The 24,606-nt window shown below is 38.1% G+C and overlaps 1 protein-coding gene across 18 annotated transcripts in view; it reads left to right on the top strand.

The window, feature by feature from the left end:
- Positions 1 to 24,606, top strand: part of tncb (tenascin Cb) — a 295,874-nt gene that overhangs the window by 247,581 nt on the left and 23,687 nt on the right. For 10 of the 18 annotated variants that reach the window (XM_087998505.1, XM_087998504.1, XM_087998503.1 and 7 more), the window contains 8 exons: positions 1,429 to 1,698; positions 2,715 to 2,987; positions 10,368 to 10,640; positions 14,526 to 14,798; positions 16,970 to 17,242; positions 19,270 to 19,392; positions 20,115 to 20,258; positions 23,985 to 24,104. In XM_087998505.1, coding sequence (XP_087854631.1) covers positions 1,429 to 1,698; positions 2,715 to 2,987; positions 10,368 to 10,640; positions 14,526 to 14,798; positions 16,970 to 17,242; positions 19,270 to 19,392; positions 20,115 to 20,258; positions 23,985 to 24,104 — 1,749 coding nt within the window. The remainder of the gene's footprint in view (positions 1 to 1,428; positions 1,699 to 2,714; positions 2,988 to 10,367; positions 10,641 to 14,525; positions 14,799 to 16,969; positions 17,243 to 19,269; positions 19,393 to 20,114; positions 20,259 to 23,984; positions 24,105 to 24,606) is intronic. The other 8 variants (XM_087998512.1, XM_043719941.2, XM_087998515.1 and 5 more) reach the window with 3 other exon arrangements.

Below are 24,606 nucleotides of genomic sequence, written 5' to 3'. Positions count from 1 at the left end.
AGTGAATCAGGTGGGTTTGTCCTGATAATGGTTTCATGATTATCATTAGATTCTTAATTCCAGATGTCTGTTTTAATTGAATTTAAATTCCATTATCTGCTGTGCTGGGATTTGATCCCAGCTCCCTGGAACATTAGCTGGGTCTTTGAATTAATACCCCGCAATAATACCACCAGACCATTGCCTCCCCTCAGCTACTTCTTTTTTTGCTTCCACACTCTCTTGCCTTGCTAAGTTTTTCACTATCAATGGCACAGAATCCAACTGATTCCAGTTGCACTGTGTTATCCAACCAAGTCGCAGACAAAAACGATCAGCAAATTATTTCACCACAAAAATGACGCAATGAAACAGATTCTACACAACAGTAGTTGAGCGTCTATTTAAGCTACCAGCTTATGCAGAGTATTAACTTCTATTCCTGATGAAGGGCTTTTGCCCGAAACGTCGATTTTGCCTGTCTTCGGATGCTGCCTGAATTGCTGTGCTCTTCCAGCACCACTGATCCAGAATCTGGTTTCCAGCATCTGCAGTCATTGTTTTTACCTTATTAACTTCTTAAGTCTACTCACAACTCAAAAACGACACCGCTTTCATTCATATTCTACAACTCCACTTTTTCGGACATATTTGGTCATATTTCACATTTGATGATAGCATTTCACATCCAACGTTGACAGCCATCCAATTCACATTCATTAAAGAAGGTAGCCTGGATGTTCTGTTGGAGACAGCAGATCCATGTGACAGCCTTTTGGCTGTCGTTTCAAAATAACCATTAACATATGAACTCTGCTAAAACAGATATTCCAAATGAATGCATTAAATGTTTATCCAGTAATATTAGCACACTATTTTCTCAGTTAATATCTGGTCTAATGGTAAAGCAATTAAAGTTTATTAGTATGAATTGGCATATTTATGTTAAATGTTTACCTTTAAATAAAGGAAATAGTTTGTTATAGTTCAAGGATCTCATATATTAAAAGTTTGATGTTAGTATTTTAGTTAAGATTTAATAATAGTTTCTCAGCAAAAAAAAACATGGTTTTCACCTTAATGCTAAGAAAATATATGTTTGAATGAGTTGCTTCTGCTTTTAAAGCTTGCTACATTGTGTATCATGTGTTGCACTTTTACTAATGATCTTCATTAGTTGCAATGTTACAACTTTCAAAGCGCTCAAGTCACTTTTGTTTATATTTAACAATTGAGTTTTATTGACTTCAGAGAATTGTATCATTTTAAGAATTTTTCTTCTAAGCGCACAGATTTGATCAGCAGCTCCAAAAATGAATGTTTTAACATCAAATGTGTTGAGCTCTAAGATCCAGTTAATGCTGAAATGTGTAGGTTGCTTTTTGGAAGACATTACTGATTTCAGATGTACTGAATGTTTTCTTTTATCCAATTATTTCCTTTCCTCAGTGACTGAACCCAAACTTAGCAACCTAATGGTTTCCAATACTACCTCAGACGGTTTCATTGTCTCTTGGACAGCCAATGGCACCTTTGAAAACTTTGTAGTAGACGTTACAGATCCTAACAGGATCTTCGAAACCTCGGAGCTCATTGTCTCAGGCAACCATCGCTCTATTGGCATCTCAAAGCTCTTAGCCAACACTGATTATGTCATTTATCTCTCTGGTCTTTATCATGGACAGCAAACACAAACGCTTAGTGCATTTGCTACAACAGGTATTTGTGTTGCAGCTGGAGTTTTTCAGCAGCAAATTGATTCTACCTGATTCTTTTAGAAACTTGTTCTTATTACCCAATTGCTTATTGATCTGCATTGAAACGTAAAATGTATTTTAATTATAATTTGGATTTTATCTTTTAATCTTACCAATAGCTCTTACATGTTTTCCTAAAATCTGGATAGCAAAAATACTCACTAGTTTGAATAATATGTTTCTTTTCAGATAGAAAATCAGGAATAAGGCTTTATCATCCAGATTTAACACAAAAAATGCTATACATAGCTACTGCAAAAATCTGCTCCTGAGAGTAGCTATTATGTGAAGATATGCCATTCCTTTATTATTTGTTAAACGTTCATGCATGTATCTTTGAGTACTATTTATAACTCTTGATGTCCTTTATAATTAGAGCAAAGTATTATGCTAGCACAGTTCGAGCTTCCAATTAACAAGCAATAACTATGTTAAATACATTCTTGCATGCAGTAAAATTGTCAGTACAACAATAAGATTGTATATTCCTCATAAAGGAGAAGCCACAAGAATTTTATCCAGGACTTTTCTTTGCAGACATTACACAAAGTGCCATATAATCCAGCTGAGCAATACAGGCACATTGTTCATTTAATTGTACAGTGTTAAGTGAAGCTAGATATCACCTTCAAAGTTATCATTAAAAGCACATGCTAAAGAATTTGCAGAATCATGAAATTAATCCCTAACGGTCTTAAACATTATGGCAATGGGGTTATTGTCAAGGGGTTTGAGTAAAGGATATGGATTTTTTCTAGTAGTGTGGTTATTTCTTAAACTGAAGTTTCATATCACAATACAAATTACCTGGTCCCAGTAGACAATAGCAGGGCAATCCAGAGACATGTGACTTTATTAGCTAAGTGACAAGCATCATCTGAGTTTTAGGCTGTGTCATTTGATTCTGAGCTAATCTGTACTCTTTTGTTGTGTTGCTTTAAAAGTGCTGAAGTTTTATTTCCAAAACAATCCCTATAGAGGCAGAACCCGAAGTGGGCAACCTAGTGGTTTCAGGCATTACCTCAAACAGCTTCAGCCTCTCTTGGACGGGAAAGGACAAGGCATTTGAAAGCTTTGTCATAGAACTTATAGATTCTGACAGGTTCACAGAGCCACTGGAATACACAGCACCGGGCAACGTGCAAACCACCCAACTCTCCAACCTCATAGCTGGCACTAATTATGTGATTTATTTCTATGGAATTGTCAATGGCCGACGTACAATTCCTGCAACTACTGTTGTATTGACAGGTATTTGCTATTTTATAAAATAATTTCTTCTCTCAAATTTCATATAACAATGTCATACAAAGGCTTGTCAAAATTTGGCACTTTTTTGACTCGTTTTGATTTTGGCATTTATTTTCCAATGATATTTTTCATTGCAACAACAAACCGAAAACCCTCTGATTGCTCTAATACTTTACAAAGTCCTCACATCATTTACAGTTTGCCATTTGGAACTTTTGCAAGCTTGCTATAAAAGCTCAGAAGTAACTGGACCATGGCTTCTCACAGCACACCCCATTAGCTAGGACTTTTCCCTCCTTCTTCAATGTAATTAAAATTTAGTTTTATTCAATGGTGGGACGTAGGCATCACTGGCCAGCATTTATTTCCCACTTCTAATTGCCTTTGAGAAGGTGGTGATGACCTGCCTTTTTGAACCATTCACCATATATTGCTGACAGTACAAGCTGGTAATATAGTGTTAAGGTCACTGGGGCATCGATGAACATCAGAACTGACTGTCTTCAGAGGAACCTTGATTATCTGGCATTTGATTATCCAAATATTGGATTATCTGGCAAGATCGCAATGTCCCAATGCTTGGCTAAACTATGTTATCCAGCATTCGATTATCTGGAATTTGATTAACCGAACAAAATACTCCCCGACCGTGTCCTTCGGATAATTGAGGTTCCTCTGTATATCATGAAGCAATGAGACTGAGGAAGAAACGAGAGATGTAGAGAAGGAATTGGGTGAAGTAGACTGAAATCTGGTACAGGACGAGAAATCATTGGATTAAGTGAGGACAGAAAGGAAAAAAAAAGTAAATGAGACACCACAGATTCAGCACACCCTCTAGGCTGGATATTTGGACTCAAGTATTACGAGGAGAAGGCAGGAGATTGTGGTTGAGAAACCTATCAGCCATAATCAAATGGCGGAGCTGGTCAGGTGGGCTGAATGGCCTACTTCTGCTCCTGTAGCTTATTGTCTAATGAACTGTTTTTACAGGAGCATATATCTGATCCAAATGTTCTGATGACCACTCCCCCAACCCCCCACAGTAGACACCCCTAAATCAACTGCTACGCAACTCCACATTCATGTTGCTTACCTACACTTTCAGAATATCCATTAAAATGGATGGCTGTGGTGCTGGACATTTAGATCTCACAACACAGCAGACTGACTGCTGCAAAAGTTTCCGTCATCTGACTTGCCCTGACTAACCTGCACTAGTGGGCAACTATGTTGACTCCACATTTCTGAAGGACTCAGGATCCAAATTTTCATCGCATGATGTGGAGCTCAGTTCTAATGTCAAACAGAGTGGCATTTTTACAGAATATTGTGACCATTATTTAAAGAAGCCTTGCATAGTTAAGGAACAGCCCTCGCATAAGTAATACACATGTCATAAATGCACTTATTGTAATGCACTACTAAAATTTTCAATGGAAAATTTAAGCACAAGGTGCCAGTTTCACATGGCAAACAGCAGAGCAGTCAAGACAATGTAATTTGTGTGATTTACAATCTGTTGCTTCCTCACATCAAACTGGTCAGCAATTTCCACATTAATAATGGCAGCACATTAACTTATCATTTTCCCAGCAAATTATGGCCCATAATCTTCCGCTTTGAATAAAATATTAGAAATGCTTTTATGCCTGAAGGGTTTCTTACAGTAAGCATGGAGTAGCATGTTCAGCATATTGGGTGCAATTTGCATCAGAGCTTGTCATTCCTTTGTGTGGAGTACATATCAATAATAGTGTGTCTGTGTAACTGTTTTGTCTATGTTAAAACACAATTGCACTTATGTATAATATTATAGCATTCATATTTACTAAGGAGTAATACTAAGTACTCTTTCATATGACTTTGCTGTAGAAGGCTTTTACATGCCTGTGTTATGTGGAATGGCTCCTTTACTTGACATGGAAACCATTTCAGCTTCCATTCTGCTCTTGACCTCCAAAAGATCTGTGATGAAAATGTGGGCTATCGGCTGTGTTTTGGTAGCTTCTGGCTTAAGTTCTGCTGAGCAAAGGAAGTTTTTTTCTTAGTTTTCCTTTCCAGCTTGGATTAATAACTGTGAGCAGATGAAATGCCAGGATTTTTCACATATGTGACTAACTCTGCCCAGCTGTTTTGATGAGTGCCAAAGTCATACAGTAAAGCCAGTATAAGTCTCACAGAATGATAACACAAGCGTGGAAACAAATTAATACAGACATGGGTGGAAAGTAACAGTACTTGGCATTTTTAAGAAAAGACTTGAATGCATTCCTTGGACCTAAGAAATTCAATACCAATTACAGGCTACTTACTATTTGGCATTAAAAACAGTTACTATTGAACATTTTAAATATATTTCATTCAGCAATATTTACATTGAAATAGAAGAATAAGTAGGCCATTCAGCCCCTTAAGCCTTCTCTGTCATCTTTCAAGATCATTACTGATAAGATTGTGACCACAACTTTCCTGTCTATCCCCTTAGACTCCCTTCTCAGTCAAGAATCTACCTCGCTCTACCTTTAGAAGTATTCAATGATGCTGCCTCCAATGCTCTCTGGGGAACAGAATTCTACAGACTCACAATCCTCTGAGAGGGAAACGATTCTTCCCAATTCAATCTGAAATCAGAAAAGCCTTATTTTTAAACTGTGTCATCCTAGTTCCATTTTTTTAAACAAGGAGAAATATCCTCTCAGCCCGTCAGATCCTATATCTTTTAATAAAATCGTCAGTCTCTCCAACCTTGCCCTACAAGACAATCTTTACATCCCAGGGATCAGCCAGGTGAACTTCTCCGGCATTGCTTCTCCTGCAATTTTGTTCTTTATTGAATGAGGAGACCAAACCTACACATAGTACACCAGATATCTCCTTACCAACCCCCTACACAGTTCGAGCAAAACTTTACTACTTTTATAAACTATTCCCCTTGTATTAAATGGCAACATTTCATTTGTCTTCCTAATCATTTGCTCATACCGACTTTGAGTGCTCTGCTTACTAATCTTTTGTGATCCACACACCAGGACATCCAGATCTCTGTATCGCATAATTCTGCAAACTCACTCCATTCTTATGTTGTGCTGCATTTGCATTCTTCTTACCAAGTTGGATAAAATCATTCCTTACTCATATTGTACATCATGTACCAAATTGTCATTCACTCTTTAAATCTATCTTTGTCCCTTTGCAGCCTGTTTATGTTAGGGTTTCCTCAAGAGGGATTGGGATGCTACTTGGAGTCATAAATTTGAAGTTATAGGGTTACAAACTCCAAGGCAACAATGGCTGGCTTCGATTCTGACTGAACGTACATTCTGGAACAAGTAACAGCTGTACTCTCCTCTATTAGACAGGCCTCCACTTTCACAGGAACCCATCAACTTGCCCCCACTCTCACAGGTTCCCTCACCCACACATGGGGGAATCAGTAGCTGCTGTTTGAGACCATTGATAGCTGACAAAGAGATGGCTATGTAGCAGCCCATGTGATGGCACGGCATCCTTTGTGGGGATTGGGGAAAGGACAAAGGAGAAGGTGCTCATGCCCTAAAATTATTGAACCCAATATTGACCCCTGAAGGCTGCAGAGTCCCAAGCATCTCATTTTCCACTTGGAGACTTTACAGCCTTCAGGATTCAATATCGAGTTCAGTAATTTTAGGGTCTGAGCGCCTTCTCCCATGTCTTTTCCCCAATCCCCACACGCTTGGCCTTGTCAACACATGGGCCACTACCATAACAATCCCATGATAAGCTACTAATGGTCCTCATTAGCAGTTACTCATTCTCCCAGACTGACATTTATCCATTCCTTTTTCTATCCAACTGTTTTTCTCTTTCTCTCTCTTTCCTATCATTTTCTCCTCCTACTTACCCTGGCTCCACCTTCTGCATAAACACCAACCTTGTCATAGCTACAATCAGTTTTGAAGAAGGGACACTGGACCCGAAACATTAACTCTGCTTTCTCTCCAATGATGCAGCCAGACCAGCTAAGGTTTCCCAGCAACTTTTGTTTCTGTTTCTGATTTCCAGCATCGGTAGGTGCTGGGTTTTTTTCTGCACTCACAGATGTTACTTTGAGGAGTTGCAGCAATTTCAAGTCTGGAAATGTGTGACAGTGGGAAGACGTTTGCCTTATGTCTTCTCCATAATTTGTCAGACCTACCTTTGTATCATCAGCAAATTTAGCAGCCCCGGTTCCTTCGTCCAAGTAATTGATGTTGATTTTGATTGGTTAAGATCCAGCCTTGGTTCCTGGGAAATTCCACTCATTTTATACTGCCAAACCAAAAATGAACCATTTATTTCTACTCTCTGCTTCTTGCTGGCCTTCCAACCCTCTATCACATGCTAATATATTACACCCTATTCCATTAGCTGTTAGATTGTTCAATAACCTTTGATGTAGCCCATAGTTAAATACCTTATGGAAATTCAAGTATAACACTTCATTGAGCTTGTTTGGTATTTTCTCAAAGGAACATGATTTCAAACCAAGATTATTCAGTGAAATTGACTAATCAAATGACACCAGCACTGTACAATTAGAAAATCAGAATTCCAGATTTGTTCAATTGATGCACTCATCTACTAGCTATTTCGAAAGCAGTGATAATCACAAATGTGTTAAATGATAAGGCCAGTACAATGCATGAATGTTGTCTTCTTACAGTTATTTGCATTATTAATAATCTTGTTTCATTGATTGACCATGAGCTTTGTTTGTAGAAATGCAGCTTTATTTTGCATTAATTGCATCCCAATTTATAGCTACAGAAACATGCTTCTTTTTGGTTTGTGTTGCTAAAGGTAGTGATTTGTGGCAGGCTGATGTCTTTTTAGTGTGTTGAAGATTGCTGAGGGCAATAAAAGATAATTAGCTTAACATGAATTTCTGTCATGGAAAGTGCTCAGATAATTTACAATTTCTTTTGTATTTTCTTCTTACATTGTTTAAGTTGAGTTCATGATCCTTTTTTGATGCAACAAATCCAAATCTAATGTGTGCATAACAGGGAAGGAGAGAAACTGCAAATGCTGCAACTCAGAAAAGTGCTGACAAGTGGGTCAGCATCTGAAAGAGACTCAATATCAAGTTCAATAATTTCAGAGCCTGAACTCTCCCATGTCCTAGACCCCAACCCCACACACCAGGCCTTTATATTACATAGTCTACCATTACACACTGCCCATTGTTAGCCACTAACTGTCTTCATTTACCACTATTCACTCTCCGAGCCAGATCTTTATCAACTCTTCTGTCTGTCCAGCTGTTCTTCTCTCTCTTTGGACACTATTCCCAACTAATGTTTACCCCTTATCCCCCTTCCTCCATCCTATCATCTGCATATGAACTGGCATTTTCCTAGCTACCATCAGTTCTGAGGAAGGGTCACCGGACCCAAAACGTTAACTCTGATTTCTCTTCACAGATGCTGCCAGCCAGACCTGCTGAGCTTTTCCAGCAACTTGTTTTTTTTCCCGAAAGAGAAAGATGTTTAACGTTTTGAAAGTACAGGTAGCCCCCCAACCCCCCCCCCCCCCCCCCCCGCCCCCACCACCACCCCCTTTATCCAAAAATGGAGGGTTTCCAGGAAACCTTTCATAAGTCAACAATGCTGTAAAGTGAACGTGCGTGATTTATATAGGAAAAACTATTGAAGTTTCTCATAAAAACAAAAAATACTCTTCGGATTCATGAAAATAGGTACTAATGTAGGTCTTTCGTAAAAGCCTACCTGTAACTCTTCATCAGAATGTTTTACTGCCTCTGATGTTAAGGTCAAGCAGCAGACGTTGCTCTGCCTGCAGAGATACCAATAGATTCTAGCTCAGACCATGACATTTGTTCATCCCAAGTGCTGGTAAAGTTAAGTAGAATAAGTCTGGTGTTTAGTATGCTCTACATATTGTTAAGTCCCAAGCCATAACAAATATCCATTCTATGTTTTGAAATACTTATTCTGTAATGATAAGGTTAATACAAAGATAATTTACAATTTCTGTTGAGAGTGTATTCAAATTCTAGGAGAAAATGAGGACTGCAGATGCAGGAGATCAGAGTCAACAGTGTGGTGCTGGAAAAGCACAGCAGGTCAGGCAGCATCCAAAGAGGAGAATCGACTTTTCAGGCCTAAGCCCTTCATCAGGAGTGAGTTCATTCCTGATGAAGGGCTTATGCCCGAAACATCAATTCTCCTGCTACTTGGATGCTGCCTGACCTGCTGTGCTTTTCCAGCACCACACTCTCAACACTATATTCAAATTCAGAATGAAGAGGGTATGTGTTTGTACATTTGGAAAAATAGCGAGTTTGTAGCTTATGTTATGCATATTATGAAACATCAAATAAAATATCATCCAAAAACTAAAGCTAAAATGTTTTAAAAATCAGTTGCTAAACATTTATTAAAGATTTTGAGCTCTGATACCTATGAATTAGTATGAAACAAAGAACTGCAGGTGCTGGAATTCTGCAACAAGAATAGACATTATTGGAGGAACACAACAGGACTGGCAGAACCTAAGGAGAGAAAGCAAAGTTAACTTTTCAAGTCCAGCTCTGAAGAAGGGTCATTAGTCTCAAAACATCAACTTTGAATTAATATTTGGCTCCAGGATTTCAAAGTGGATTGGAGAATCCCAGAAAAAACAGTGAAAACCTGCTAAAGAAAGAAAGCCCTCAAGGGAATGAGTTCGCGACTCAGAACTTTCTGAAATATTTTACCCAATGAATAGTATTTTGTGGTTGCTTAGCTACTAAATGTGTGTTATTTAGAAACAGAGAGCAGATAAATTACGCTCCACTGAAAAAATCATTTTTATTCACTGAGGAATCATTTTTAAACAGATTTTTGAGCTTTTGCAAAGCAGCTAATTCAGTTTTATTGCCTCAGCAATCCAGGCAGCCTTTTTTTTAACGACATAGCTCAGGAGCTGGCAAATAAATGAATAATTCCATTCACCACCAGCACATACTTTATAGTTTTCTTTTCAGTTTAATCATTTCCTTCTGTTTGTTACAGAAGAGATGACACGATGTTTTGCCTTTCTGACAATCATTCAGTTGAGCATCTACTCAGACTAAAACTTCTCACCATTATTGGTTATCAAATACCCTAACAAAGTGCTTTGCTTTGTACATTTCCTTAACTATTGATAATTTTTCAAGAGGTAATATCTTCACGAAAGTGCATTTATTGTTGCTGATTGATTTGTCTGCATGTATTTGTGTAAAATATTATAATAAGCTCCATCTTGAATTCGTAAATCTGAATTTACCAAATCTACAATGTTTGCTCTGAAATGCGCTTTTGACATGACAAGTATGACTGAAATAAATATTTCCATGACTCTTCCTTCCTTTAGAAGAAGAAGCTGAACTTGAGAACCTAGTTGTTTCAGGTATTACCTCAGAAGGCTTCACACTCTCTTGGACAGCAGAAGAAGAGGCATTTGATTATTTTATCATAGATGTTAGAGATTTTGACAGCTCGCTTGATCCAATACAGCAAGTTCTATCAGGGAAAACACGAACTGCTGACATCTCAGGTCTAGTAGAAGGCACTGGATACCAAATTAATGTTACTGGCGTAATTCAAGGCTGGCACACACAACCTCTCACTGCTCTCACTACTACAGGTATTGCAGAAAGCAAAATAAGGCACTTGCTTTCATGATTTATTTATACCATGGCTTGGTTAAGTTTCATTTATAAAATAAAATAAGACTCCATCTAGTTGCCTAACATACTAATATCTCCAAGGATCCTATTCTTTCTGTAGCATGTTTTCTTTGCTTTTAATTTTAATAGTTATCACCCCTTTCTTTCCCTCAAGTCTGCCTTGAACCTTCTCCAATCCAGAGATGCAGGATAGGCTGAGTTAGAGATTTTGGTGCTTTGTACTCAACAATAGGATGCAGAGAGCGAAAATGGACATGGACAAAACACAAAGAGGAGTACCACAGGTCAGTCCAACTTGTCAGGGTCAGTTGTACTCCAAGTTGTGCATACCATGCGATGCCAGTAGCTGCAAGACCCCCCCCCCCCACCCCGGCCATCACCAGGTCTCTCACTACACACTGACCAATGAGCTCTTCATCATGCCTTCCAAATATTAGTTATTTTTTTTCCTAATAAAATTAACACATTTCAAGTGTAGCCTTTTATTAGACCAGAGCTTAAGTATTGCTGAAAAAGTAAACATATTTTATCAAAACTTTTCACCTTACATTCATCAGGACAGTTCAGTAGAATATCAAGAAAGGGGACATCAACGTAAAGTGTTGATTGGTTGGCAATTCTGATGGTAATGGTATTCCCATGGCAAATGCACTCGTTAATGCTGGTTGACAGATAACTGCCAAGCTTTCTTTGTTTTCCCCTTGAATCGGTATTCCTATGAATTGCCCTCATGAGTGCAAGATAGCAAGCTTCGACAAAATCTGGGTCTTTCACAGCAATATTATAAATATTTGTTTATTTTTTAAAATCCCAGTTACCCTAGTTTTATATGTGGTTTCAGATCACACTGCAATTTGAAACCTAAGTGATATGATTCGCTTCTGACTTTAATACTATTGTACAATCAGATAGGGCTGACGTTCCCAGTTATTAGGGGAGATTTTCAAAGACTTGTGTAAGTGCACTGGAAAATTTAATCACCATCCATGTCATAAAATTAGATGGAAAGAAGAACATGCTTTTCAGACTGATTCAGAGTGAAAATTCAGGAAATCTTTTCCACTACTAAATCAATGGTCTAATGGATCAATTAGTGAATAATTGTACTTTGTAGAACAATAATTATACTGGGAGAAAGTGAAGACTGCAGATGCTAGAGATCAGAGTCGAGAGGTGTGGCGCTGGAAAAGTACAGCAGGTCAGACAGCATGTGAGGAGCAGGAGAATTGACATTTCGGGCATAAGCCCTTCATCAGGAATGACTACAAATAACTGTAGTCTTCAATTTTATCTACTCAATCACTGCAATGTCATTGACTTTCTGCAGTTGAATGAACAACTTCCACACTACGGTAATACACTCAAGCAATGGCAGAAAGTCTGCTGTTATGAATATATTATTCTGCTATTCTGAACTTATTATTTCTTTATTTTTCAATATTTTTCCTAAGAATTTGTACTTAACAATCCATACCCTAGGTACCTTTGTTCCTAAGATGGCACCTTAAATGGCGACTTGTAAACTTTTCATTGTACTCATTTGAGTGCACATGACAATAAGACAAATTCTAATTCATGATTTTTAGTCACCAATTAGTCCACTCCAGATAAATCACCTTGCACTCAGAGTGTGTATGCTTTGTCTTTATGAAAATTGAATAGGTCAAAAGGTCTGCAGGGTTTTCACAATCTCCTACTGAAATTTTTGTTGGAGATCAAGAGACTACAAGAGAAACAGTATTGGCAGTCATTTTTAACTATTTCAGTGGAAATTCTACAGAAGAACTCTAAGGTTATTCCAGGCTCTATAACAAAGATGCCCAGAGGTGAACCAAGTGCTGGATCCTCTAAAGCCAAAATCTTGGTTGAGAGACTTAATGAAAAGAACAATGAAAGAGTTATGGTGCAAGTGTTTTTATTATATAGTGCAGTTACTTCAAATGATTTGAAAACTTCACATTTAACAGAAACTACTGATGTCAATGAGGCAATAGAGTCTATTAAAGATAAGGGAAGAGATAAAAGTTGTTCATCAATATAGAAAAAGCTTATACTAAATCGACAGAAAGGTATAAGCCATTGTCATGGAAAATATTGTTGCAATTTTTAATTTGAAGCCAAATAAAAACAGCAATGAGAGTAGAAAAGAATCATCAAAAAAGTGTGTCAACTATCATTCTCTCAACACCAGTAGAAAGAACATTAATGAAAAAATCATCAACAGTGATGATTGCCACCAGCCTATATTGTGTAGCTGGTTTACTCCAGTTCTATCCACTATAAAAATTAAAATCAGATCATAAAGGAATCTGGGATGGTTTTACAATGATCAAACAATAGGGTAAATTTTGAACTTGTGTGAAAGTATGAAACAGAAGACAGCAGAGCAGTAACATTTTCATTTCTTTAATTTAAGACCCCAGTTGCTAAAAGATTAAACCACAAATTTCTCAACTAAATCAAAGGACAGTTTACTAATAAACAGGCTGTACCTTAAGTAGTTAAGTCAGTTAAAGATATTCAAAGTACAATGAAAAGAAGGCAACTCCAGAGAGCTAAGGAGAATCTAAATCATAGAACCTCATGGCACAGAAGAAGCTATTTGTCCCAGCATACTTGTATTCCCTGTGGAAGAACTGTAGGAAGACATTAATGAGAAGTGAAAGTAACAGACTTAATTAAAATGACCTTTCTTCAGTCTTCTTGCTAGATACTTACGAGAGATGAAAAGGAATAGCATGCAACACCCACTGTCCTGTAAAATCATACTTTTGCATGTGGTTATGGAAATGCATTATTTGCTGTGTACTCCTTCTCTTCTACGAAACTGCCAATTTAGTAACCTCTTTCTTCATGCAGCATTCAATGATAACTGTCTGTGGCAGGTTTAATCGATTGGGATTGCTCAGGGTGTGACAAACTTCCAGTTGTTACTTTATGATTAAGCAGTAGAACAGAATTGTATGTTCACCCTTCAGAATTTTCCCCTAGCCCCCAACTGAAATCAGTTTGAGAGTTTTAAATTTTGGTTCAACTTGCCACAGTTCCAAACCAGAATCATGTTGATGGAATTATCCTTACACAAAGCTCAAGCTAACTCTGTTAACGTCAGGTTAAGCACCTTTCATAAACACTGCAGTATTTTTCCATTTGCATATATAGGTCTTGTACTATCATGAGCCATACTTGTATTTCTCCCCCCCCCCACACACCGATCTCCTAAATAAAGTGACTCATATTGTCATACAATCTCCTGAGTCCATGCAGTGCTTTACATGACCGTTTGTCATGTGTTCACTGAAGTGTTAGCTGGCTGACTTTGGGAGATACTGAATGCAAGTTCCACAAGTCCATTTCCACCAGAGGGAAATACAATGGGTCTCTGGCTGATTATTTTGTTTATCTCTTCCTAGTCTCGGAACACTAAGACCAATTGTACAACTCATTTGCGGGCCTGGCTGAAATCAGCTAACTCAGGGCATAAAGAGTATGTATGACACAGCATCCATTCAGAGCCCCAATATCTTATTCAAAATGTTCCCTTCCCATTGACCCAAATGAGACTTGCTTCAGTAACAGTCTCCCTCATATCATGAAACTTACTTTTTGGAAACCATTCTCCTTACATCTAATATTAACTTGTTTCTTCGTTTTAGGCACTTAGCACGTGCCCTTGTCTGTGAATCTATAATGTGTGAGTGCTGAATAAGTTCATAACTTTAAGTCAATAGTTGTACAATCATGGTTCAATGGTATTTGATAAGATCTGTAGACAAAGCATGGATATGAAGGATGTCTTTCATTTATGATGTTCTTCCTAAAATAATTCCCTGTTTCTCCAGAGCAAAAACTCAAAATGGAAAACTTAGTGGTTTCACACATAAACGCTTACGGATTCAAAATCTCATGGAACGCAACGGACGGGGCCTATGAAAGTTTTGTTATAGTGGTTAGAGATTCTGGCAGGTTGTTGGAACCAATGGAGCACAGAGTACCAGGCGATCATCACTCCATTAACATCACTGGTCTGATCACTGGGATTGGTTATGATATTAATATCTATGGTGTAGTCAATGACCAGCTCTCTAAGCCCCTATTTACTAAGACGGCTACAGGTATTTTTACTCAGTTGAGGTCTCTGTTGCTTGTTTGTGTATTCTTTTATTGACACAGAATTTTGTTTCTCTTTCAATGCAACACATTAACCCTCTGCAAACTTTATCCAGACTGAGAATGTTCACCAATATCTTCACATTAATATTTGTGTTTTTTTCAGAATTACACAGTTTAAATAAGCCTTATGAGAAAGGGGCATGGACTAAACAATCGTTTTGGATTAAATCAATTAAAAAGTAATAGGACATTGAGATTTTTATTTTAAAATGTTAACATTGTGAAATTTTTTCAAAGTTGACAGGGATGAGATATCATTCTACATCAACAGCAAGAAATGAACTTGTTGCAAATTGGAAGATGATTTTTTACCACTGCAGCTTTTATTTTCCATTCCCTTAGAAAATATTACCAATTTTTAAAAAATTTCAAGCCATGTTAAAGTACCAGTTAAACTAGAAAGCTATTCCGCGGAAAGATCTTGAGCTATCATTTTCTGAATGTTGGTGGAAAGAAGACTTGGAATAGGACTTAGAGCATGAAATAAATTGTCAATTAGAAAGAGAAATAAATCTGTTTTGTTTGAAAACCTCTTTTCTCTTCCAAACTGCGCTTGATGTGGAACGATTTCAGTTTTCATCAACTTTTGCACAGATATTGGAATGTCACCATTACCAAGTTTTTTTTAAATAACAAAAAATTAACACCAAAATAAATCAAGTGGTGTTTTTAAAAAAAATGTGTGAATTGACTTTGGAATCTCAATCTAGTTGTTAATGGACATGAGCTCACACCATTCATCTTTCATTTAACACATAAGATAAGCATGAATACAGCCAATGTGACATGTTGGCATATTGATGCTATATGAATATTCTGAGGTGAGGGTTGATGGCAGTATAGGGCAAGGTTTGCTCTGACTTTGAATGACATATTGGCTTGAATGTGATTGATGTTGACACAGGCTTATAGTGGGAGAATGTTCAACTTTCTATGATATCTTGATGAGAACCAAATCAATATCAATGAGATTTCCTGTTATCTATAAATCAGACCAATATTTACAAATGACTTCACAATAATGACTTTTTGAGCGGGAAGGGGCATTAAATTGAAGGCCTGCTGAAGATGCAACCTTTGTTTCTGCATGACCATTTTAAATTGCTTGGTCATTATTACAATCCCCTCCTGAAATATGGCTTTAAATCAGAATGATGGCTTTTGATTATTGTCAGATTGTGTCTAACCATTTTACCAGGCTCCTTGGAATGTATTGGACTTCATCCCTGTAACATGGAATTCACACTGAAAGTGCTCACTCATAGTGTGTTCAGTTTGCTGTGTTCAGTTTCTTGTGATTACTGAAACCTTTTTATCTAGTTGTGGACATACTAATCACTATGTTCTTCCAGCATTCATGTTGTTTTCTTTGTATGGAGTGAAATAACTGCTTATAATTGTACTTAAATATCCTCTGTAATTCTTCTTGATCCCAATAACCAAATTATTTCTTGTGTACGTCTGAAATGCTACTTGATGACTTCTTTAGGTTTGATATTGCCTGCATACAACAACCTTATGATGATGTTCAGTCAATGCTTGTACAAGGTCTAATGAATATCTTTGCCTTTTGTCGTTGTTAATTCTCTGTTGGTCTGTAAGTGTCTCATCTCCCCTTTACTCTGTTGCTTGGATTGATTACCATTTCAAAAGGTTAACACATAAGCCCCAATGTTTTTATAAAGCTAAATGGACTGAGTTCTTAAGTGCTATGCAAAATCAGGTTTGGATGGAATGGGGAAAGAACTGAAATCAACTCAGATTTATTCACTATAGAGAAATGTCATGAACAGTCAATATTTTCTAAATTTCTAGAGGCACACAATACATTGTTATTGCATGAACAATTGATAATTAACTTACATTTTAGGTTTCTAACTGATTCCAGATTGTAAACAGTATTTTGGTCAAATTATTTCACAATTTACTAATATATTTGTGATTAAATTATTCAATTAAAAAAGAATTAATTGCTTTAATTATTGGTAGTCCAGACTGGCCTGTCAAAGCAAGCATTTTTTTCGAGTAATTGATATTAACAAACAAAAGTAATTATTTATAATTTAAAGGCAAGAAGGAAAGCAGGAACTTACATAACTTGTTTCTCCCTCAGAAGCTGAGCCTGAAGTGGACAACTTATCAGTTTCTGATGTTACCTCAAATAGCTTCAAACTCTCTTGGACAACAGATGAGAATGTCTTTGATTACTTTAGCATTAGCATTGGGGATTCGAGAAAGGAAACTGCACCCCGGGACTACATCGTGTCAGGGGAACTCCGAACAACTAACATCACGGACTTACCCGATGGTACTGAGTATGAGATTTCCTTGGTTGGCATTTCAGAGGGACGATATTCACAGCCATTAAATACCATAGCAACCACAGGTATTATTGTATTTTTTTTAACAGACTCTGCATTTATTTTTCTTTCACAACTGATAGACAATTTTATTTTTTCTCCAGGTTCAACTTTTTTTTTGCTTCTGGACTATTGACAAGCATAGATGCTGGCCCTTGCCTTCAATGAATTGTTTTCCAAACTTCACTGATAAATATTTCTACTTCTATTTTTGTCCCTTTTAGAACTCGCTTCTGTTGCCATTCTTCCTTCAAACAATAGACTTCACCAACATGCCATTAATAAGCAGTTGACAATTTTCTACAGAGCAGTAGGAGGGTGGGCTGTTTGTGAAAAGCCAAAGAAGTTGAACAGAATGAGGAGCATGTTTGTTGAGAGTAGAAGTCCCACTGTCATGTAATGATTCTGAAGCAAAGTGAATTGAGTTCAACAGTATTGGTGATGCAGCATTATCCAAAATGTACAGTTCCACAGTTTAACCATAATCTTGGCTTGTGGCCTGCACTAAGATGCAATCCCAACCAGCAGCTGCTTCAGTTTGAGTGGTCATGGTAGAGGTTAGAAACATTGTTTGCAAAGGTCCTCAGTTAACGTTTAACTCCTTACCTTTAAGTAAATTCAACTACTTCATAGGGCTATTTGGAACCTTGTATCCTTGTATGGTGGGGGATAGGAGACGATTTGATGCTGGTATTCGGAGAGCAGTTTCGGGTTGAATAGATGTTGAGGACAAATAAACATTCTGGAGTTTTATTGTGTGGCTACCTTTAATAATCCGGAGAATTACATCTCTAGAAGTTTCCATCAAATCAATGCGTGAGTAAAATTGTACCAATATCTATGGATTTTAAAGTAAGCAGCCATTTTTTTTTCCATTCAGTGCTTTCTCTCGTCAGTAGTCAGCAATTGATTAAAGTTTCAAGAGTTCCTCTATTCTGCCTATTAGCAAGATATTTTTAATATAATGGCTTGATATCAGAATATTTGAAGATTCACTATCACATTTGATGCTAATCCATTTATTCTTATATTGTGCGGGATGCTTTGAATAAATTTGCTTTATGTTTCAGTTGGTTTGCAGTACTCTTGGCCATTCTTTGATTTTGTTGCAATGTCTTGGCTTTCAGTGCATGTGCAGAGCTGTAAGTGACACGTGACAGGACCTTCTCTGCTCTGCACCTCCTGGTTTTTCCACTTAGCCCGGGCAAAGCTGTTTCTGCTTTTCTTTCATAGTCATTTTCCCTCTTGTTTTTTATTACAGGAAGTGTTTATGCCGCTGTTGTGTATTCAGATTTTGTTGTGTGTCTACTTCCTGTTCTTTGTATTGTCAAGCACTGCAAGTGAAAATCAGTTAAATGGATGTGTTGATTTGTATAACAAAGGATCTGAAGATCATATATAAGCCAAAAAGACATTCTAAAGATAACCAGTTAATAGGATTTCTGCTGTCTTTATGAAACATGCTAGATAAGCATATATACCTGGTGACAGTATCAACAGTTTTATGCATTGTTTTGCCACAATATTGACATCATGACAAACATTGTATACCAATGTTTCATCTTTGTAAACAAATGGACAAAAAATGCCAATCATATTTTCAATGAGATGATTGGTATCTTTAAGGTTTGGGCAAAATGATCCATATGCGAGACTTTAAACCAATGATAAAAATGTATGTTTTCTTTGCTGTAACTTATGGGCACTCAGTAATTTATTAGTGTGCAGCCTCATTAAGATTGCATCTCCATACATGATTTTTATTTTCATTTACCGTTCTAGGATTTGCTTCATCTTATTCTTGTTCTCTGCTTTTATGATTGATTGCCTTTGTTTTAATCTTAACGTCGTGCTATATATACTTTCAGATCAGATCTGATATTGTTTCCGGGCTTTGGAAGACATTCAATGTGTAACTTCGGAAATTAGTCCTACCATTATGCCTTTTGTTCAAATTTTGTCATGGTTTTCCATAGTGCCTAAATCTGTTAAGGTGTCCAGTTGGAATACACATCAAATATGCTTGACTTCTGTTATCAACTCTCTCTGACAGCATTAGGAGCTCCTAAATTTCTGCAGTTTACAGATGTCACCGACACTACAGTGACACTCTGGTGGGACGTTGAGAGCAGCTACATCACCAGCTTCAAGATTATTTATGTGCCAACTGATGGAGGTAAGACGCCACATTGACTTGTTGGAACCTCTATTTTATATGCTGTCAAATATAAAGCAAGTCCATATTCAATTGTTGATCTTCAAAAGTAATTTAGATTACTTACAGTGTGGAGACAGGCCCTTTGGCCCAACATATGCACACTGACCCACCCCCCCTACACCACGGGCAATTTAGCATGGCCAATTCACCTAACCTGCACATTTTTGGACTGTCAGAGGAAACCAGAGCACACCCACGGGGAGAATGTGCAAACTCCACACAGTCAGTTGCCTGAGGTGGGAATTGAACCCAGGTCTCTGGCGCTGTGAGGCTGCAGTGCTAACCATTGTGCCACTGTGCCGCACACGGGCTGCTCAATATAGTTTGTTGAAAAGGGGCCCATCAGCTAAATCAATTGAACTCTTTGGAGCATGACATTTCTACAAGGTACAAACTGGTTCTGGAATTTCCCATTGACATTACAAAGAGTGTAACATTTACTTACCTCCCATACTGCCTGAAAGGATGGCAGAAGCACATCCAGTACTAACTTGCATAAGGGAATTGGCTATATGTTTGAAGGAGAGAAAGTTGCAGGATGCTGAGGAGTGAGCATGTGTGGCAGGGTTGGAGATTGTACACGAGGAAATAGCTCATTCAAAGCACCAGCATGGGCACGGGTGGCTGAATGGCCTGCTTCTGTACAGTAAGATTCTATGATTCTGTACCAATTTTCTCAGGTCCAAGTAACACTGTGACAGTCGATGGCGGGAAGACACAAACTATACTGAGGAGGCTGACCCCAGCCACTGAATATGAAGTCAAAGTCATTGCTGTTAGAGGGCTTGATGAGAGTGAAGCAGTTTCCGGCACAGTGCGTACAGGTAAGTGAAGGGGAAAAGGGCATCAATAGAACACACAATCTCTACTGCCAAACTAAGATACTATTCACTGATTTGTGACAGCTTGACGAAAATTTGAAACGTTTATTGTGCAGAGGATGCACATTTCATCTCTGCTCCCTTTCATTTCTCCAGTCATCATATGGATCTCTGAGGTCTATGCATTGCAATGTGTGGAAAAATCAGAAGGGAGTGTATCGGAAAACAAAAATGCTGGAGATATGCTATTGTTTTGAGTCTAGATAACTCTTCAACAAAGTTTTCGTGGAAAGAGAGCAAGCTAACATTTTGAGTCCAGATGAAAGCTTCACAGCTCAGAAAGAATGTTGCTTTCCATATGTTTGTGCATCCCCATGGATGTAACAAGACATAACACCTTTAATAAATGTTAAACAGTTTGAATACTTTAATTCACCTGAATTGAACTCAAAAAGTGTAGATCCTCTTTAGTCTAGGAACCTCTGATAGCACAGACTGAGCCAAAGTGAGTTCCAGGCTTCACTTCCACTTCTATTTTCAGGTTGACTTATGCCAGGAATTGCAGATGCATGGTCTCACTCTGTTGGCTATATTCCATCGTCTAAATCAGGCTAGCTCCCAAGATCCAAACCATTGCAGACTTTCAAAAATTAGCTCTCAAGATTCTGTTGTCAGAATAAAGAGAACAAACTTAGTCCTTTAAATCCAGGGAACCTGGGCAACTTATTCCTCAGGGTCTCCAGAAAATAACAGGCTGTGGAATCTTGACTGCAACTGAGCATAACAGTGAAGGCAAAAAGGTGGAATAGAATTCAGTCATAACTCAAGTGTGAAAGAGCCTTCATTGTAGTCACATCATCTTCATCATAATTCAACAGGGCTTCAGATTGGTATGACTGGTCGGCGCAACATCAAGGGCCGAAGGGCCTGTACTGCGCTGTGATGTTCTATGTTCTATGTTCAACACTAGTTGGTGACTGACTCTGCCATCTTGATATGAGTGTAATGAATTATGAAAATAGAAAGCAGGGATGTAACTTTCAAATCCATCAGCGACCTAAGCACAAGGGACAGTGTGACAAAGGTAGTGTTAATTGTTCCCTCGAGCCTGTCATTGTTCTGTTAGATTTCACCTCAAGCACAAAGCCTTGACTGAGGTTCTGGAGGTGAATAGAGTATAATTGCTTTCCTCTGAGTGGTAGAATATTGAAATACACTTTAAGATTCTCCTTCTGACCAAAGGCAGGTCTGATTCATTATGCCACAACCGATAGGAAAAGGAAGCAGGTCCAGAAACAACCCCAGCCAGAATTGGGATTCAACCTGCTGTTGTTGGCACTGATATGAGCTACACCAGACATCCAACCATTGAAGTGACCACTGCCTCCCCCAAATCAGAACTGCTGTGCTAACACGCTCTTTTATATATGTTATGGAACAGACCAAAACCCTCAAAATATTCAAAAGAGTTTCCACCCTAACCTTTTCTATTTAAAAGTTAAATATAAAGCTTGCATTTTGATGCAATTAGATTGGTCAAAATACCAAATTTAAAGCAAAACACACTTTATTAATCCACTCTAATTAAAACACAATGAAAGAAAGAAGGAATTGGAATAAATTAACTCAAATGGAAAACTTAACAGAATAATAGATACAGTAACAATTACTAATTATCACAGATGAGGTGCCAGAAGAGTGTAGGTTGGCTAATGTGGTACTACTATTTAAGAAAGGTGTTAAGGACAAGCCAGAGAACTATAGACGGATGAGCCCGACGTCAGTGGTGGGCAAGTTGTTGGAGAGAATCCAGAGGGACAGGATGTATATGCATTTGGAAAGGCAAGGACTGATTAGGGATAGTCAACATGGCTTTGTGTGTGAGAAATCATGTCTCACAAACTTGATAAAGTAACAAAGAGGATTGATGAAGGCAAAGAGGTAGACGTGATCTATATGGACTTCAATAAGGCATTCAACAAGGTTCCCCATGGAAGATGGTTAGCAAGGTTAGATCTCATGGCATACAGGGTAAACTAGCCATTTGGATATAGAAGACAGAGAATGGTGATGGAGGGTTGTTTTTCAGACTGGAGGCCTATGACCAGTGGAGTGCCACAAGGATTGGTGCTAGGTTCACTACTTGTTGTCATTTATATAAATGATTTGGATGTGAGCTTAAGATGTATAGTTAGTAAGTTTGCAGATGACACCAAAATTGGAGGTGTAGTGGACAGAAAAGAAGGTTACCTCAAATTACAACAGGATTTTGATCAGACTGGCCAATGGATTGAGAAGTGGCAGATGGAGTTTAATTTAGATAAATGCGAGGTGCTGCATTTTGGGAGAGCAAATCTTAGCAGGACTTATACACTTAAGGGTAAGATCCTAGGGAGTGTTGCTAAATGAAGAGTGCAGGTTCATAGTTCCTTGAAAGTGGAGTACAAGGTAGATAGGATAGTGAAGAAGGCATTTGGTATGCTTTCCTTTATTGGTCAGTGTATTGAGTACAGGAGTTGAGATGTCATATTATGGCTATACAGGACATTTGTTGGGCCACTTTTGGAATATTGCATGCAATTCTGGTCTCCTTCCTATCAGAAGGGTGTTGTGAAACTTGAAAGGGTTCAGAAAAGATTTACAAGGATGTTGCCAGGTTTGGAGGATTTGAGCTGTAGGGAGAGGTTGAATAGGCTGGGGCTGTTTTCCCTGGAGTGTCGGGGGCTGAAGGGTGACCTTATAGAGGTTTATATAATCATGAGGGGCATGGATAGGGTAAATATACAAGTCTTTTCCCTGGGGTGGGGGAGCCCAGAACTAGAGGGCATAGGTTTAGGGTGAGAGTGAAAAGATAATAAAGAGACCTGGGGAACAACTTCTTCATGCAGAGGATGGTGTGTATGGAATGAGCTGCCAGAGGAAGTGGTGGAGGCTCATACAATGGCAACATTTAAAAGGCACCTGGATGGGTATATGAATAGGAAGGGTTTGGAGAGATATGGGCCATGTGCTGGCAAGTGGGACTAGAGTGGGTTGGTATATCTGGTTGGCATGGACGAGTTGGACTGAAGGGTCTTTTTATGTACATCTCTATGACTCTATAACTGTTTCAAGATAGTAACATCCCATAAATACACTCTTTGGCAAAAGGTAAATTCAGAAAACAGTTTGTTTCACATGCAACACATAACAGGCAGAGAACCCCCAGCATTTGGCTGTAACCAAGAGAGGGAGAAAATAGCTTCCACCTCTTCAAGACCCCAACAGCAATTGCTGAAAACTAAACTTAAAATCCTTGATTCAGTGGGTGGCAGCTTGACCACACCCACTCAGGCTGCTTCTATTGTTCCAACTTTGAAAAAAATACACACAAGACTTCACAAATTGTTTATCTTCTCATTTACTGCTCGGCACCTGTCCCCCAATCTCTCTCTAAAAGAAACCAGAATAAAACGCACCTCTTAAAGCCACTGTATCATCACACATGCACGTTGCGGTCTGGAGCTATGGATACTGATTGTGGAAACTCCAATTATTTTCCTTCCTGGGAACCTTGCTCATTTTTGCCTTTGGCATAAATTGGAAGGAATTATAAGTTGATCCTAGAGTTGTGAGTCACTGGTATGAATATATATGCCTGGTCCATCTCATCCTGGAGTGGGACTTGAATTGTCGATTGCACTGGTATGAAAGTAATGTATTGCATTATATTTTCTCCTTGATTGACAGCCCTGGACAGTCCATCAGAATTGAGAGTTGTGAAAGTCATGGATTCTGAAGCCCTACTGACATGGAAACCCACAATTGCTGCAGTAGATGAATATGTGCTCAACGCTCATACTGAGGATGGTAAGGACAATCACTCAATCATAAAAACAAATCTATTTTAAATTAATTATTACTTATGAAAGTTAACACGAACAAGATAGAAAATTGGTTTGTGATTTTTCATCAAAATATCCAGGATTGATTTTACAAATCAATGCTACTGAAGCATAACCTATCAATGGTCGATATGTTGTAAAAGAAAGACAGACCTCACTGTCTTAATTTACAATGGCTCATAAAAAATGGTCTGTGCATCCTGTGACAATATCATAAATGCCTTCCTCTGATAATATTTCTGATTTCAATGGATATGCCAACTCAAGCAGATCTCAGGAAAGACAGTGACAATGTTCGTGCACATAATCTGATTCAGATTCCCTACCATATTTATGTTTCTGGCTCATTAATTAATGTGGACAGTTTAGTGGATATATTTGCTGAAGACTAATTGTACATTTCAAAATATAAATATTATATACAGAAGAACCTCAATTATTCAAACGACATGGGTGGGGGGTATTTT

This window comes from Chiloscyllium plagiosum, unplaced genomic scaffold, assembly GCF_037043375.1.
Source record: "Chiloscyllium plagiosum isolate Xiang-an unplaced genomic scaffold, Cpla_swu_hap1 HiC_scaffold_21, whole genome shotgun sequence".
In the NCBI taxonomy this organism is placed as follows: domain Eukaryota; kingdom Metazoa; phylum Chordata; class Chondrichthyes; order Orectolobiformes; family Hemiscylliidae; genus Chiloscyllium; species Chiloscyllium plagiosum.
Note: the sequence above shows the minus strand (reverse complement) of the source record. Positions and strands in the feature narration are given on the sequence as shown.